Source organism: Suricata suricatta, chromosome 7 (assembly GCF_006229205.1).
Source record: "Suricata suricatta isolate VVHF042 chromosome 7, meerkat_22Aug2017_6uvM2_HiC, whole genome shotgun sequence".
Taxonomy (NCBI): domain Eukaryota; kingdom Metazoa; phylum Chordata; class Mammalia; order Carnivora; family Herpestidae; genus Suricata; species Suricata suricatta.
The window spans coordinates 114544067-114558258 of record NC_043706.1 but is presented as its reverse complement, the minus strand read 5'-3'; the positions used below and the strand labels follow the sequence as shown (position 1 = coordinate 114558258).

Sequence of the window (14192 nt, the reverse complement as noted above, 5' to 3'; positions counted from 1 at the left end):
CAATCACTTGTCCGGGGTTAACTTCTAGTAAATGATAACTGGGGGTTTGTATCCAAGCCATTTAGCTCCAGGTTTTGGGTTCTGCTCCTCTACCCTGTACATGCCTCTAACTTCCAGGTGATAGAAACTTCCTCCATATCTATCTGGATTTTCCCTACCTTCTTCTCTGAGTTGACCGCGCATCACCAATGACTCTGTGGATTAGAGATCTCTGGTCTGGGTGACCATCCACTTTCACTGGTAATCGATGAGACGTCCTGCCTGGTCTCTGGACATTGGTCCAGTGCTGTCACAGATGGGTCATCGTTCCTACCTGGCCTCCTGCACTGTATTGTACATCATAATACATGGAAAATTCCCAACATCTCACAGGTTCTTTAATTTTAACTTTGTTTTATCCTGAAAACATATTTATATTAATAAACTGTTCTTTAATTGTTGACCAGTTATATTAAAATTTAATTCTCTCCTAAACTAAGTATAAAATACAGCAAGGGATTTAAACCTGAATTTTTGAATTGGTATCTTGGGTAGTCATTTTTAGGAAAGACTATCATGAAGTATATGGAAGAATCTAGTTTCATTCTTCTCACTCCTTTGTGACGTTTCACATACCCACTGCATGTTCAAAACAGATTTCATATTTAGAATTGTAATGGAGGTTTTGGTAGCATTTATGACAATATATTTTGCTTGCCCATAAGATAAATTTCAAAAATCTTTAATTTACCTTTGAACTTCTGTCATAATCATTATCTATAATTTGGCAACAATGTAATTCTATGAGACATTTATAAAATGGGACTGTTATACTCTGTTACTTTTTTCTACGTTTGTCCTCTATACTCTAAAAATAAGGAACATGATGTCCTTTTTAAAATCTGTGACAGCCAGCCTGATCTTTTGAGTATAGAGTGATATCCTGAATTAGTCATTATGCTATAATGTATTCATTGTCATACAGTTTGCCAGGCCAATTTTCTATTTATGGAAAATAACCCTCCTGTCAAAAAATGTCCACACTCCTGTCTGCCTATGCAGGTCCAATGCTTGAGAACTCATCAAAAGGCCCTTCTAAAAAAAAAAAAAAAAAAAAAAAGGCCTTTCTACTAAGAAAATAAAGTCTTTAACAATCTTTAAGCCCTCAGGCCATGAGGCCACATGTCAGTGAGAAGACAATGTCTTAGAAATGCCCAGCACAGGAGCACCAGCCTTCTGATGATTAGTGACAATTAGTCCTCTGTTCACAAGATTAGCATCTCTGATGTTTTTCTCATTACATTCTCAATAATGTAATTTAAAATGTGTTGCCCATATTATCTACAAAATGATGTTCCTTGAGAAAAATACGATATAAAACATTTTTTTGTTGTTGTTAGCTGTTCTTAACTCAGGTACCCGCCTGGAATTTTGTACCTTAACTCAGGTACTTGCTCAATATTTGTTTGCAAAAAATGAAAAATCTCAGTGAAAGTCAATGGGAAAAAAATACTTCAATCATTTTAATTGAGTGACCCCACAGATAAACCAAAAAGAGAAAAGGGGAAAAAAAGGTTTTTATACTAATACTCTATTATAATTTAGATTAATTATACAAAATACAGTACACCTGCATTCCAAAATACTTTTATTACATCAACAATGTAAAATATTTCAGACAGCAAAATGTAAAATTAGAGCATCATTTTTTATATTCTTTTTAATGGAAGTTTTTGCAGCACAAGCATACACTTTTTGACCCCAACACATTCTGGAAAAATGAAACACACAGTACATTCAGGTGAGAAAAGTTGGTGTCACTGCTGGTCATCATTGATCATTCTTGCACTTGCAGAATTTCCGTTTGCTAATGATCACTGGGCCAGCTTTCTTGTGGCAAATTTTTCCACTTGCAGTTTTTCACTTCTGTGCAATGTCTGTAGTAAATACCTGACTGCAAGGCCAAATTACTGATCTCACAATATTTCAGGTGAATATTCCAAGATTCTGCCCAGCCATTAAGCAAGACAGGCTTACCTGCTGCCCCAAAAGCTCCTGGAAGATACAGACAGTATCACAAACGAGCAGCAAATGAACAAACCCTTGGGTAGTGTTACCAGCCCTGGTCTTGTGCCTGTCAGGGGCTGAATGGTGTCCCTCTAAAATTCATATGTTAAACTCCTAACCTCTAGTACTTCAGAATGTAATGACATATTGAGATAAGACCTTTTAAGAGGTAATGTAAGAGACTTTTAAAGAGTGATCCCCAGGGGCGTCTGGGTGGCTCAGTCGGTTGAGCGTCCGGCTTCGGCTCAGGTCATGATCTCACGTTCGTGGGTTCGGGCCCCGCGTCGGGCTCTGTGCTGACAGCTAGCTCAGAGCCTGCAGCCTGCTTCGGATTCTATGTCTCCCTCTCTCTCTGACCCTCCCCTGCTCACGCTGTCTCTTTCTGCCTCCCAAAAATAAATAAAAAACAGAAGAACACTTTAAATTCTTTTTTTTTTTTAATGTTTATTTTTTTGATACAGAGAGACAGAGCAGGAGAGGGGGAGGGGCAGAGAGAGAAGGAGACACAGAACCAAGTAGGCTCCAGGCTCTGAGCTAGCTGTCAGCACAGAGCCTGACGCGGGGCTCGAACCCACGAATGTGAGATCTGACCTGAGCCGAAGTCGGAGGCTTAACCGACTGAGCCACCCAGGCACCCCAGAAGAACACTTTAAAGAGTGATCCCCAACCCAATATTCCTGGTATTCTTATAAGAAGAGGAGATGAAAGGGTGTCTGGGTGGCTCAGGTTGTTAAGCTTGACTCTTCATTTCAGCTTAGCTCCTGATCTCACGTGTTGTGTCATCGAACCCTGTCTCAGGTTCTGTGCTGACAGCATGAGACTGCTTGGGACTCTCTGTCTCTCTCTCTTTCTGCCCCTCTCCTGTGCGTGCATGCATATGTGGGTCAGCGTGCTTTCTCACTCTCTCAAAATAAATAAACAAACATACATTTTAAAAAGGAGATTAGGACACAGACATACACATGGCATAAACCACCTAGAAGCCAAAGAAGGGGGCCCTCAGAAGAAACCAGACCTGTTGACATCTTGACTTTGGAATTTTAGCTTTGAAATCATGAGAAACAGAATAAATTTCTATGGTTGGAGTCACCTAGTCTGTGATACTTTGTTATAACAGCCCAAGAAATTAATATAGTGTTGCAAAAGGCAAAGAAACAAAGATTCCTTGAAGAATTCCAAGATTCTGCCCAGCCAAAATTTGGAGATAAATGAGAGTTGACCATAAAAAGGAAAATGACTAGAGATATCACAACCGAAATGAGATTCAGAATTCAATGAAATTGGAAGAAACAAGTTCATATAACAAGGACATGTACAGAGCACTAAGGCAGATTATGTAAACCACTTCATTATTTACTATTTAGTTCAGTAATATCTCTGCAATGATTTAATGGAGGCAACTTCTTGTGATTTTGTTCCTGGCTAACTTGAAAAAAATTATATATTTCCCCAATTTTGAAAGGCTCTATTCATTTCTTATAACTAATGTCATCATAAATGTATCATTTAAATTTTTAAAATTTTTTAATGTTTTATTTATTTTTGATACAGAGAGAGACAGAGCATGAGAGGGGGGAGGGGCAGAGAGAGAAGGAGACACAGAACCTGAAGCAGGCTGCAGGCTCTGAGCTGTCAGCACAGAGCCCGACATGGGGCTCAAACCCAGGAACATGAAGTCATGCCCTGAGCCAAAGTTGGCAGCTTAACTGACTGAGCCACCCAGGTGCCCCAAGAATATTTTTTAATTTCTCAGCTTAGTGTTCATACTTATTCAACAAATAAACCAATGGTTGATGAGCTATCCTTTAAAAAATTCTCCATTAAAATAACTTTTATGGCTTTCCTAAACCAAGGATAAAATAAAGCATAAATCAAAGGGTTAATGGCTGCGTTATAATAAGCACCCCAACAGCAAATCTCATAAATATAGGCAGGGGTTATGAAGCCCATAAAGGCATCAATTAATGTATCAATCGTATATGGTAACCAAGAGATTATAAACGCTACCACTGTGATACCCAGTGTTTTAGCGGCTTTTCTCTCTCTCTTGGCCACTCGGGATTTATAACTGTCTGCAGATGATTCTGCTTGGCTACCAGTATTTTCAATTTTTATAGCTTGTTGTTTAGCTACTAGAAAAATCTTACTATAAAGAATTATCCTAACAAGGGTGGGTACGAAGAATAACAGAAAATTTATCAAAACCCAGTCTTGATTTACAACAATTTGACAACTACCTATACAATTTAGGGCACTTACTAACTCCTCCATGCCATCATCATTGACACCCGTGTAGAACACGGCACCACTGTACGCAATAGGCAGGATCCAGGAGATGCTGATGCATATCCCTGACACGGACACTGTGAACTTGGTAGGATAGACCAGAGGGTCGGTAACAGCGATGTACCTGTCGATGGAGATGAAGCACAGATGGAGGAGAGACGAGTAACAAAACGCCACATCAAAGCAGCTGTGCAGGGTACAGAATCTGGCTCCAAAGTACCAGCAGCTCTCCACAGACCTGACCATGCTGAAGGGCATGACGGTCACCCCTACCAGAAAGTCAGCGCAGGCCAGAGACGCGATGAGAAAATTGGCAGGAGAGTGCAGCTGCTTGAAATGCAGAACTGAAGTCATCACCAGAAGGTTTCCAAACACAGCCAGAGAAGATGCAAAACCAAATGCTGCGTACAGAATCACCCTGGATCCAAGCGAGTAGGGAGTTTTAACACACGATCCGTTCACATTCTCAGAGCAAAGCTGCCTAACGACTGGTTGGGAAAAATTGCCGGGCATGGTCCCGCAGTTTGATGCCTGCTGTCTTTCAGGGCTTCCTTGTGTAGGAAATAGAGTTTTTCAATTTTGAGAACTAAAAAAAAAAATCAAACTGTATATTTGATTTGAAGTATTACCTTGTATTGCATCCTTTTTCCCATTTTAATTATAAAAAGAAGTTAAACGAATTTCAAAAAGTCAGAAATGTATCCTTTCTGACTTTAATGCATGCAATTATTCCTGTAATTACATCTAAAACTCATAGATAGCTAATTCCAAGCTAATCTATTATGAATTTTCATCAAGTCTAAACCCATAGTATCTGAATAATTAAAGAAAAGTAATTTAAATACCTGGTTCTTTATACCTGTGAGGTCCTTCCTTGCAAAGAATAATCACATGTAATGTAATTACCTATTTGAAAAGTCACCTTTTAATAGACTTCTGAGAAGTTAACAACTAGAATGTTTTAGGAGGCCGGCCAATAAACTTCACCCATTATAAATTCCTCACTAGGAATCCCTACAGTGTAAGGTGTGAATCCAGAAAGGAAACTTTTGATAATTGTAATTAGTTAAGTTTTTCCGCAAAATGTATTGCCCGGTGCTCTATTACATTACAGAAAGACTTGTGATTTTCCTAACTAAGAGATTTCTTTAAGTTCAACTGTCCCAAAGTAGCCTCATGCAGTATGTGGTATGATATTTCCTATTTACAAGACTGGCTGCATAATTTGTAGAGATCAGGACAAACTAAAAACATGGGGATCTTTTTTTTTCCAAAATACGGAAAAAAGTGCCCTTGAATATAAAGGTTTCTCCTTTTTCCTGAGGTCTTTCCCGTCCTGCCGTGGTGTTTGGTTTTTATTTATAAAGTCCCACTTCCTCGAATGGGGAGGTGTTTCCAGGACAAGTGCAGACCCTGAAGATGCCCGGAGACCCTGTGTTACCACTCGGCCCACCTGGCCCACCCACTGCCAGCTTCCCCCTCCCACCAACTGCTGAAACAATATGCATGCCCAGGCTGGGGGTCTAGGAAGCTGAGCAAGCAATCTGTCCTTCCCCTGGGCCTGCCACCTCAACTGAAGGCAGATTGCTGATACCCCAGGGATTGTAACCTCCACATCGAGCCCCACTCAAAATGTGGATTGAGGATGGGTAAAAGGATTGCACCCACTGTGGCGCCCTTCTAATGTGCTGTGGCCCGACCAGCCTGGATGGGATAATAACTGCCACGACTGACCCTAAGACCACGGAGCGCCATCTTGTGTCAACCCTCCCTGCCCTGTATCCAGTCCTCCAATGCGACAGTCTTAGTAGGTCAGGGTGAGGAAGGGGAGGCTGGACCAAGCTGAAGGTGCTGGTGGTAGAGGGGTGTGGGGACAGTGGCCAAGAACTAGTCCAAGGGGGTATGGGAAGAGGTACAATGCAGGACAGTCACATGTAATACATCTTGATGATTCCAAGCCCTCCACACATGCTCTGTTGTCTTTTAGGACTTTATATACAAACTCAAATTCAAAGATAAATTTTTTTTAATATAATGTCTTTATTTTATTTTGAGAGACAGAGACGGAGAGTGAATGGGGGAGGGGCAGAGAGAGAGAGAGGGAGACACAGAATCTAAAGCAGGCTCCAGGCTCTGAGCTGACCGCACAGAGCTGGACACGGGGCTCAAACCCACGGTCTGTGAGATCGTGACCTGAGCCGAAGTCAGACACTTAAACATCTGAGCCACCCAGGCACCCGTCAAAGATAAAATTAAAAAATTTTTCCAGATGACAAAAACAGGCATCAAACCCCAATAACATGGCTCTGTGCCACTGGGCTCATCATGAGCCCATAAAAGGGTCCTGCCTATTTCATTTCAGACATTAAATGATCTCTATGATAGCAATTAAATGATGAAGCAAAGAAAATCCAATGGAGGTGACTAAGAAATTGCCAGATGGGTAGGTGCAGGAGCCGAGTGCCAGGGAGTTCCAATAATAGCAGCCTTTCCTGACACAGACATTGCCTTTGCAATATTAACAAAAATTTAGGGAGCTCAAGAAGGAAATTGAAGATAATGAAAGCTACATAAAAAGATTTCAGGTCTGAGGAAACAAGCTACCTTTGATCCTATAAAGCAAATAGGAAGAGCTAAAGACTTCTTTCTTTAAGACTTGAAAACATAAATGTGATCTGCCACTTAAGATAAAGATATTAAAAATATATTGGGGAGCTCCTGGGAGGCTCAGTTTGTGAGAGTCTGACTCATAATTTTGGTTCAGGTCATGATCTCACAGTTAGTTGGGATGGAGCCCCATGTCAGGCTCTACACTGACAACACAGAGCCTATATAGGATTCTCTCTCTTTCTCTCTCTCTCTCTCTCTCTCTGCCCCTTCCTTGCTTGCTTGCTGTCTCTCAAAATGAAAATAAATAAATAAATAAATAAATAAATAAATATACTGGAATAAGAATAGAACAGATATTAAAGTTGTGACATGGAAACAATTTTTCAACTGACCATCTACCAAATTCCTCTCGGTAATACTATCTTATCTTTTTTTTAAATTCTCAAACCTTACTTGATTCCAATCCACTCTAGTTCAGTAACTTTGCCTCCCTGTTTTCTGAAAATATTAAACACACAATATAAAGACTGAAAGGATGTAGGGCTTTAGCAATGTATGATGGAGGCAGGAAACATGGATGACTCCCAGATTTTTAACTTGCCAACAAGAAAGACGTACAGTGGGTGGAAGGAAGACCACACTTGGTGAGGAAAGATGATAGGTTAGGTTTGGATTGGTTGGAGCACAGTCTTGTATTTTCTATGGCAAAGAAGGAAGCACATTACCTGGTAGACCTTCTTCAGGATCCAAAACAACCTATTCCACACTTAGGAATATTGAGTCACAAAAAAATCTGCCAGATTTGTATAGGGATTGGAATTTTTAATGGGTCTGGGCTGCAGTGTAATTGCCATACAAGATAGTGGTCTGGTGGTGCTAGAGGTGTTCATAATGGTAAAAATAATGCAGCTTAGATTTTACAGAAGGCTTCAGTGGGAGAAATATAATGCGGTCGTCTGGGGTTCTGAAGCAAGGCTCTGCTATTTACAGCGAAGGATAAAACAACTTTTGAAAGATGGCTCTTTGTGAGCTGCAGAGGCCAAATAGTGATGGACCACTTGACCTTGTGAAACCAAATGAGGATGTGTGTCTAACTACCCATGATTATGTAGGTCTTCTAGAATCTTTAAAGTCATAATGTTGGGTGGGTCTGGCAAATTCTTGGTGAAATGGAAACTGTACACCTGGAACCAAGGTGATGCAGTTGGCATGCAGCAAGCCAAAAAGTTAATAGCTTATTTGTACAAATAATCGAGATGTAGAGAAGAAGGATGCTATAGTAACGGTCTAGTTAGTTTGGAGGAAAATAAGCCAGTATTTATTTTTTTTTATCAAAACACTTCTTACAAGAAGAGTAGAAAAATAAGCAAGCAAGAGTACAGTTGAAGTGTATTCTCCACTTACCAATATGTACAAGAGCTTCCAAACATCACTGGACAGAATTTCTGCAATTTTGTCTAAAGATTACACTCTACATAGTGCGAGTGAACAGAAGTCTAGTATATGTTTTTACATCTCCCCAAATCATTTTCCTTATTGTTTATGCATGTTGGTGTGAGTTTACACTTGCAATTGACAGAAGGACACATGTTTTTATGGCAACAACATTCCTGAGTCACCATTGAAGGAACACAAACTTCACACTTTTCTTAAGGAATGACAGTGGGGGGCCTGAGCTGTGGGCCTTTGGAAGGTGGTCAGTACACCTGTTCCCTGACTTCATCATTTCAATCGCAAACAGGTGCAATATACAAAGACATTCATTCATACTCCTTTCATTCTCTTTTATCTTTAACTCCCTACCCAAATTCTCTGAGCCCTATGTGAAAGACATTAACACACAAGTGTGAAACAGCTTAAATTCATATAAAATATCCCCGAATGGGTTTATTTATAAAACATGTAACATGTAAGGTTTATGTGCCTCTATTTACTTAGTTGTCTCTTCTTTTCATTTCATAAAACAGATTTGTTCAGAAGAGTTTGTGCAAAGATTTAAGGCTGTGAATCACAGATTTTAGAAGATGAATCACCCTATTATTAGTTTCTTTCACATTTTAAATGTATCTTAAAATAGTCAACATATATGTTTAATAAAAATGAATTAAAATACATGTGGCTAAGGGGCGCCTGGGTGGCTCAGTCAGTTTAGCTTCCAACTTCAGCTCAAGTCAAATCGCACCGTTTGTGGCTTCGACCCCTGTGTCAGGTTCTGTGCTGACAGCTCGAGGCCTGGAGCCTGCTTCAGATTCTATGTCTCTCTCTCTCTCTGCCTCTCCCCCACTCCCCCCCGACACTTTCTCTCTCTGTCAAAATTAAATAAACATAAAAGCTTTTTTAAAACTTCATCTGGCTAAGACATGCTATCATAAGAGAAAACTGAAGCTATTCCTAAAGTGTATAATACCAGTTTGGGTGTTAACTACTCCAAAAAAATCCTTGGTTATATTTGAGTCATTCAGCTTTATATTTCCAATGTCAAATACAGTGTCTGGTACAAAGAAAAACTCAAAAGTAACACAGTGTGAAGTTGAGGTAGCTTTTTTAACATATTTTACTTCAAATTACTAAAAAAAAGTACAGAAACCATCTTTTTTTCACATATTATTTTGATTGTAATAAATTATGTCCTCCAAAAGTAAGATGTAGTGTGTAATCATGTAATCATTACACATGCTCTTTGGGAATACAGCCTGTATGAAATGGAAAGGAAGCACTGTCAGGGTTCAGAAAATACAAGACTTCCAGAGCTTTCTGCACAATCTTCAATGACTAGGAAGTTCCACGTTTTAACTCTCTAGAAAGTCCTTTTAGACTAAAAAAAAAAGTTCCAAGAATTTTAATCTTGTATTTACTTCTCAAAAAAAAGTGTATTTCAAAAAGGATTTTTACACCAAGGTACTTGGGTGGCTCAGTGGGTTGAGCCCTGCATTGGGCTCCACATTCACAGCGTGGAGGCTCCTTGAGAGTCTGTCTCCCTTTATCTCTGCCCCTTCCCAGCTCTCTCTCTCTCTCTCTCTAATAAGTAAACTTTAAAAGAAAAAAAGATTTATGTTCCTAAAGCATCTAACTTACAAGTTAGACAGAAATTCTTCTTTCTCCTCTGTTTTTTGGACAACCGAAGTTTGGTAATAAATGTGGAAGAAACTACAAAGCTTCCAAGTGTTTGAAGAAACGAGCAGGAAATTCAGGGAAGCTATTAGAAATTACCATAGAAATTAAAAAACCATAGAAGAACACTAAGAATACTAAATAGGAAGTAATCAGGAATTTTTTTGGTCTATCACTAAATTCTAAAATTAAAAAATACTGAAATACATAAAGACAATAAATGCTTTAGAAAAACTAAATGTTAAATATAATATCCTCCCACTTGGCAGATGATTACACTTGCCTCTTTTGACTCAAGTGCTTAATTTCACACTTGACCTTAATTCCATGTTAGTTTTGAAATCCCTGCCTGCATCTTGTCACTCTATATCTGCTTCCTCAGAAAACAAATTGATTCTTGATGAATCTCTCCTTAAGACTCTACCACTTATGATAAGTTTTATTGCCTTCCGAAACCATGGGTAAAAGAAAGCATAGATCAAGGGGTTCATAGCCGAGTTATAATAAACACACCACACTAAAATCTCATAAACATAAGGAGGAGTTATAAAATTCATGTAAGCATCAATCACGGCATCAATAATGTATGGCAGCCAAGAGACAAGAAATGCTGTCATAGCAATACCCAATGTTTTAGCAGCTTTTCTCTCTCTCTTTGCTACCCGTTCCTTGTAACTCTCTGAGGAAGACTGAGGATGGCTGGCTGAACTTTCTATCTTCCTAGCCTGATGTTTGGCCACTAAAAAGATCTTACCGTATATAAACACCATGGCGATAGTGGGTATAAAGAATAGAAGGAAACAAAGTAGAACCCAATTTTGATTCAGTGGCGCCTGACAACCTCCTACACAGGTGAGAGCAACAACCAAGTCCTCGATTCCTTCCTCGTTGGCCCCGGTGTAGAAGATGGAAAAACTATAAGTGACAGAAAAGAACCAAGAGAGAAAAATGCATATGCCTGATACCGGGACAGTAAACTTGGTTGGGTAGGTCAGAGGATCAGTCACAGCAATGTATCTATCAATGGAGATACAGCATAAATGAAATAAAGAAGCAAAACAGAAGGAAGTGTCAAAACAGGTATGAAATTTACAGTAACTCTCCCCAAAGTACCAGCAGCTCTCCACGGACCTCACTGTGCTGAAGGGCATGACAGTCACCCCCACCAAGAAGTCAGCGCAGGCCAGGGACACGATCAGAAAGTTTGTAGGCGTGTGCAGCTGTTTGAAGTGAAGGATGGCAATAATAACCAGTAAGTTTCCAAACATGGCCAGTACAGCCCCGAAACCAAGGACTGTGTACAGAATCGCGCGAGGACCTGGTGAGTACGCGGTTTTAATGCAGGATCCATTCACATTCTCATAGCAAAGCTCCACGTCTGTAGGTTGGGAGGAATTGCTCACCATTGTCTTTTTGGTGGAGTTACTTTAAAGTTGTCAAATTCCCTATTTCAGCAATTTAAAGCAAGGAGATGTTAATTTCAAGAGTTTCTAGGCAGAGGAAAAATCCAGTTAAAATGGAAGCTAGTAATTTTCTACCAGTTTTTTTTTTTTTTGGCATGTTAACTATCACCCCTTGATCTTTCTAGAAAGTATCTGCAAGTTTTCAATATATTTAGAATGGGAACTTATTGCCAAAAGCCATTATAATTATTATCAAATATAGTACAAAATAAATAATTGGCAATACACTTAACCCAATGACATATATGTACATCTTAGATATTAGATAAATATCAGATAATAATAGATTAATATATGTTAGAATGTATTTGGCTCATCATTAGAAAAATCCCCTTTTTTGTGTGACTTTACCTTTGGAAACCTCACCTGTAACGATCTGAGTTGAGAAATAATTAGGCTACCAAAGGTTGAGTTATATTCACTAAGTTATCTCCCCTGAGTAGTTACTTCAGCAGTAATGACAAGCTATACTTTATTTTTTCAAGAAGGGAAAAATAAATTATGACTTCAAATTGTGGCCTCAAAATCCCTATAGTATAGCATGTGAAGACCCAGGAAATGTTTGCTCATAATAGCTTGCTAAACTTATTTGGGTAATATGTTTCTTCTACTGCTTATATTTTCAGAGTTTTGGGGGCTTTCTTTTTTTTTTTTATTTACTCATGGTTTGGGCAGCTTGAGATTATCTGGAGAACTATTCTTACAAAGTGATAGTAATATAATGTGTGTGTAAGTATATTCCAGCCTAATAGCTAGTTTCAGGTGTCTAAATTCAACAAGATTGATTAAAATACGCAGTAATTCCCTAGACCTTCACCTCTTCATTCTTAAAAAAAAATAGTATAGTTTTTTTTTTACTTCCAAGCATGTGTTTTATTTTTCTTTATTTTTTTATTAATAGTTTATTACCAAGTGTATAATTTTAAAAGTAACACAGAGAAGTAGGCACCACTGGATCTAATTTGCAGATTAGTCATGGCTCTGGCTGGAATGGATTCATGCTAAGTGACCCAAAGTTCAAATAAAGAATAAGTTTCTTTCTCTAGGTATTTGAGGGGTTTTTGTAACCTGAGACATAGTCTTAAAATAACATACAAATCTCACCAAATAACAGTGAATAATTAATTTTTACTCTACTTAATCATGAAAAGGTATAATTTCACATCTCAGTCTTAATGTTTGAACTAGAAAGTGGGGTAATTGTATTGTCACATATCCCATGCCATAGGTCTGGCCTCTGTCGAAAGTGCAGGATCCTAGAAAAAGCCATATGCATACATATAGATGTGTGGGCCTTTTATCTATTTATCTATACTCTCCAGGTAGTAGATTTCACTAGTCTGTAAATAATGTTCGTGTACAAGTGAGTGTATGTCCGGGATGGGAGGTAGTACATACCCATGGTGTTTTCAGGCTTTGTCATTCTGTGAGTTTCAAATCAATTCATTTTTACTTTTATTTCTCAGTCTAACACTTTACTTCGGATCTCACTGGTTTAATGGCATAAATCTATGTCTCATCTTTACTCCTGGGATTCCCCACATGAGTGCATCCATGTGCTCAAAAGTTAGTCTGCCCATTAAGTCTCCATTTGACATGCCCTGTATTTACTTCTTTTTCTTCTTGAGCTCTCCTGATAAAGTCTACCATAACTCTTATTTTATTTTCAGTCTGACTAAAGGAATTTTACCACTGCCATAGATGGTGCCCTGCCTGAAAGTGTGAGTGTCTATGTAAAAGGTAATAGCTCCCCCAACCTTTTAACACTCCGCCCCCCCCCCCCCGACTTCACTGGTGCACAAGTAATGCTGCTATTGCGCAAAAAAACAAAAACAAACAACAACAACAACAACACCTGAGCCCTTCTTCAGGTCTTCATCCTCGGACCTTGGAATAGCAGACTTCAGTCTTTTAGAAGATCTTAAAATGTGTCCTTCCATAGAAGCAAAGTCCCTTGAGAAATAATGAGTACTCCTATGATCCACATCTTGGTGCTTAATACTTTTCACCAGTAAAACGAAACTAAGAGAGAGATTTTTTTTTAATGTTGACATTTAATAAAGACACTGTTGCTAACCTGAAAAGACTCCCACTAGTCAAATTTGGGATAATTTGAGTGCCAAAATTATGAGAGAGAACAAAATGTTGTAAGTGGGTGTGTGAGAGAGGGGAATCTATGAGGCCATACTAATGTTAGATTGATATAAACATACATACATACATAGAAATATAGAAACATAGAAACATAGATAGGTAGATAAAAGCGGGTTCTTTCTTACAGTAGAATACCAAGCACAACTGATATTATATAGAGAGAAAGTGCTAGCACTGTAACATTAATATTGACAAAAGCAAGAATCATCTATTGATGCTAAATCTTATAACAAGGGACAAGAATTTTAATGAGAATCTGGTATATAAATGGTATAAAATGTCATTTCTTAGAGACTCCTTATTATTTGCAAGAGAAAAAAATAGTAGCTACCCAGTGAAGAAATCAAATAAACCCTTGACTGGGTAATCAAATTAACATCATCAATGATGTTGATTGAGGAGGACATGGCCACGTATACCTCTGGAGAGGTACTTTGAGAAGTACACAATAAGATGTATATAGTATTCAGCCAGGAATGCACCACAAGAATCTAATTATGAAGAAATTTCAGGTAAATACCA

The 14192-nt window shown here is 38.7% G+C and overlaps 2 protein-coding genes across 2 annotated transcripts; both read right to left on the bottom strand.

Moving 5' to 3' along the window:
• Nucleotides 1–3813: 3813 nt before the first annotated feature.
• Nucleotides 3814–4845, bottom strand: LOC115296712 (trace amine-associated receptor 8-like). The gene has a single exon (XM_029945193.1). The coding sequence runs from the start codon at nucleotides 4843–4845 to the stop codon at nucleotides 3814–3816; it is 1032 nt and encodes a 343-aa protein (XP_029801053.1).
• A 5567-nt stretch (nucleotides 4846–10412) lies between these two features.
• On the bottom strand, nucleotides 10413–11459 carry TAAR9 (trace amine associated receptor 9). The gene has a single exon (XM_029945191.1). It carries the CDS (start codon nucleotides 11457–11459, stop codon nucleotides 10413–10415), a length of 1047 nt encoding a protein of 348 aa, XP_029801051.1.
• Between the last annotated feature and the right edge of the window lie 2733 nt (nucleotides 11460–14192).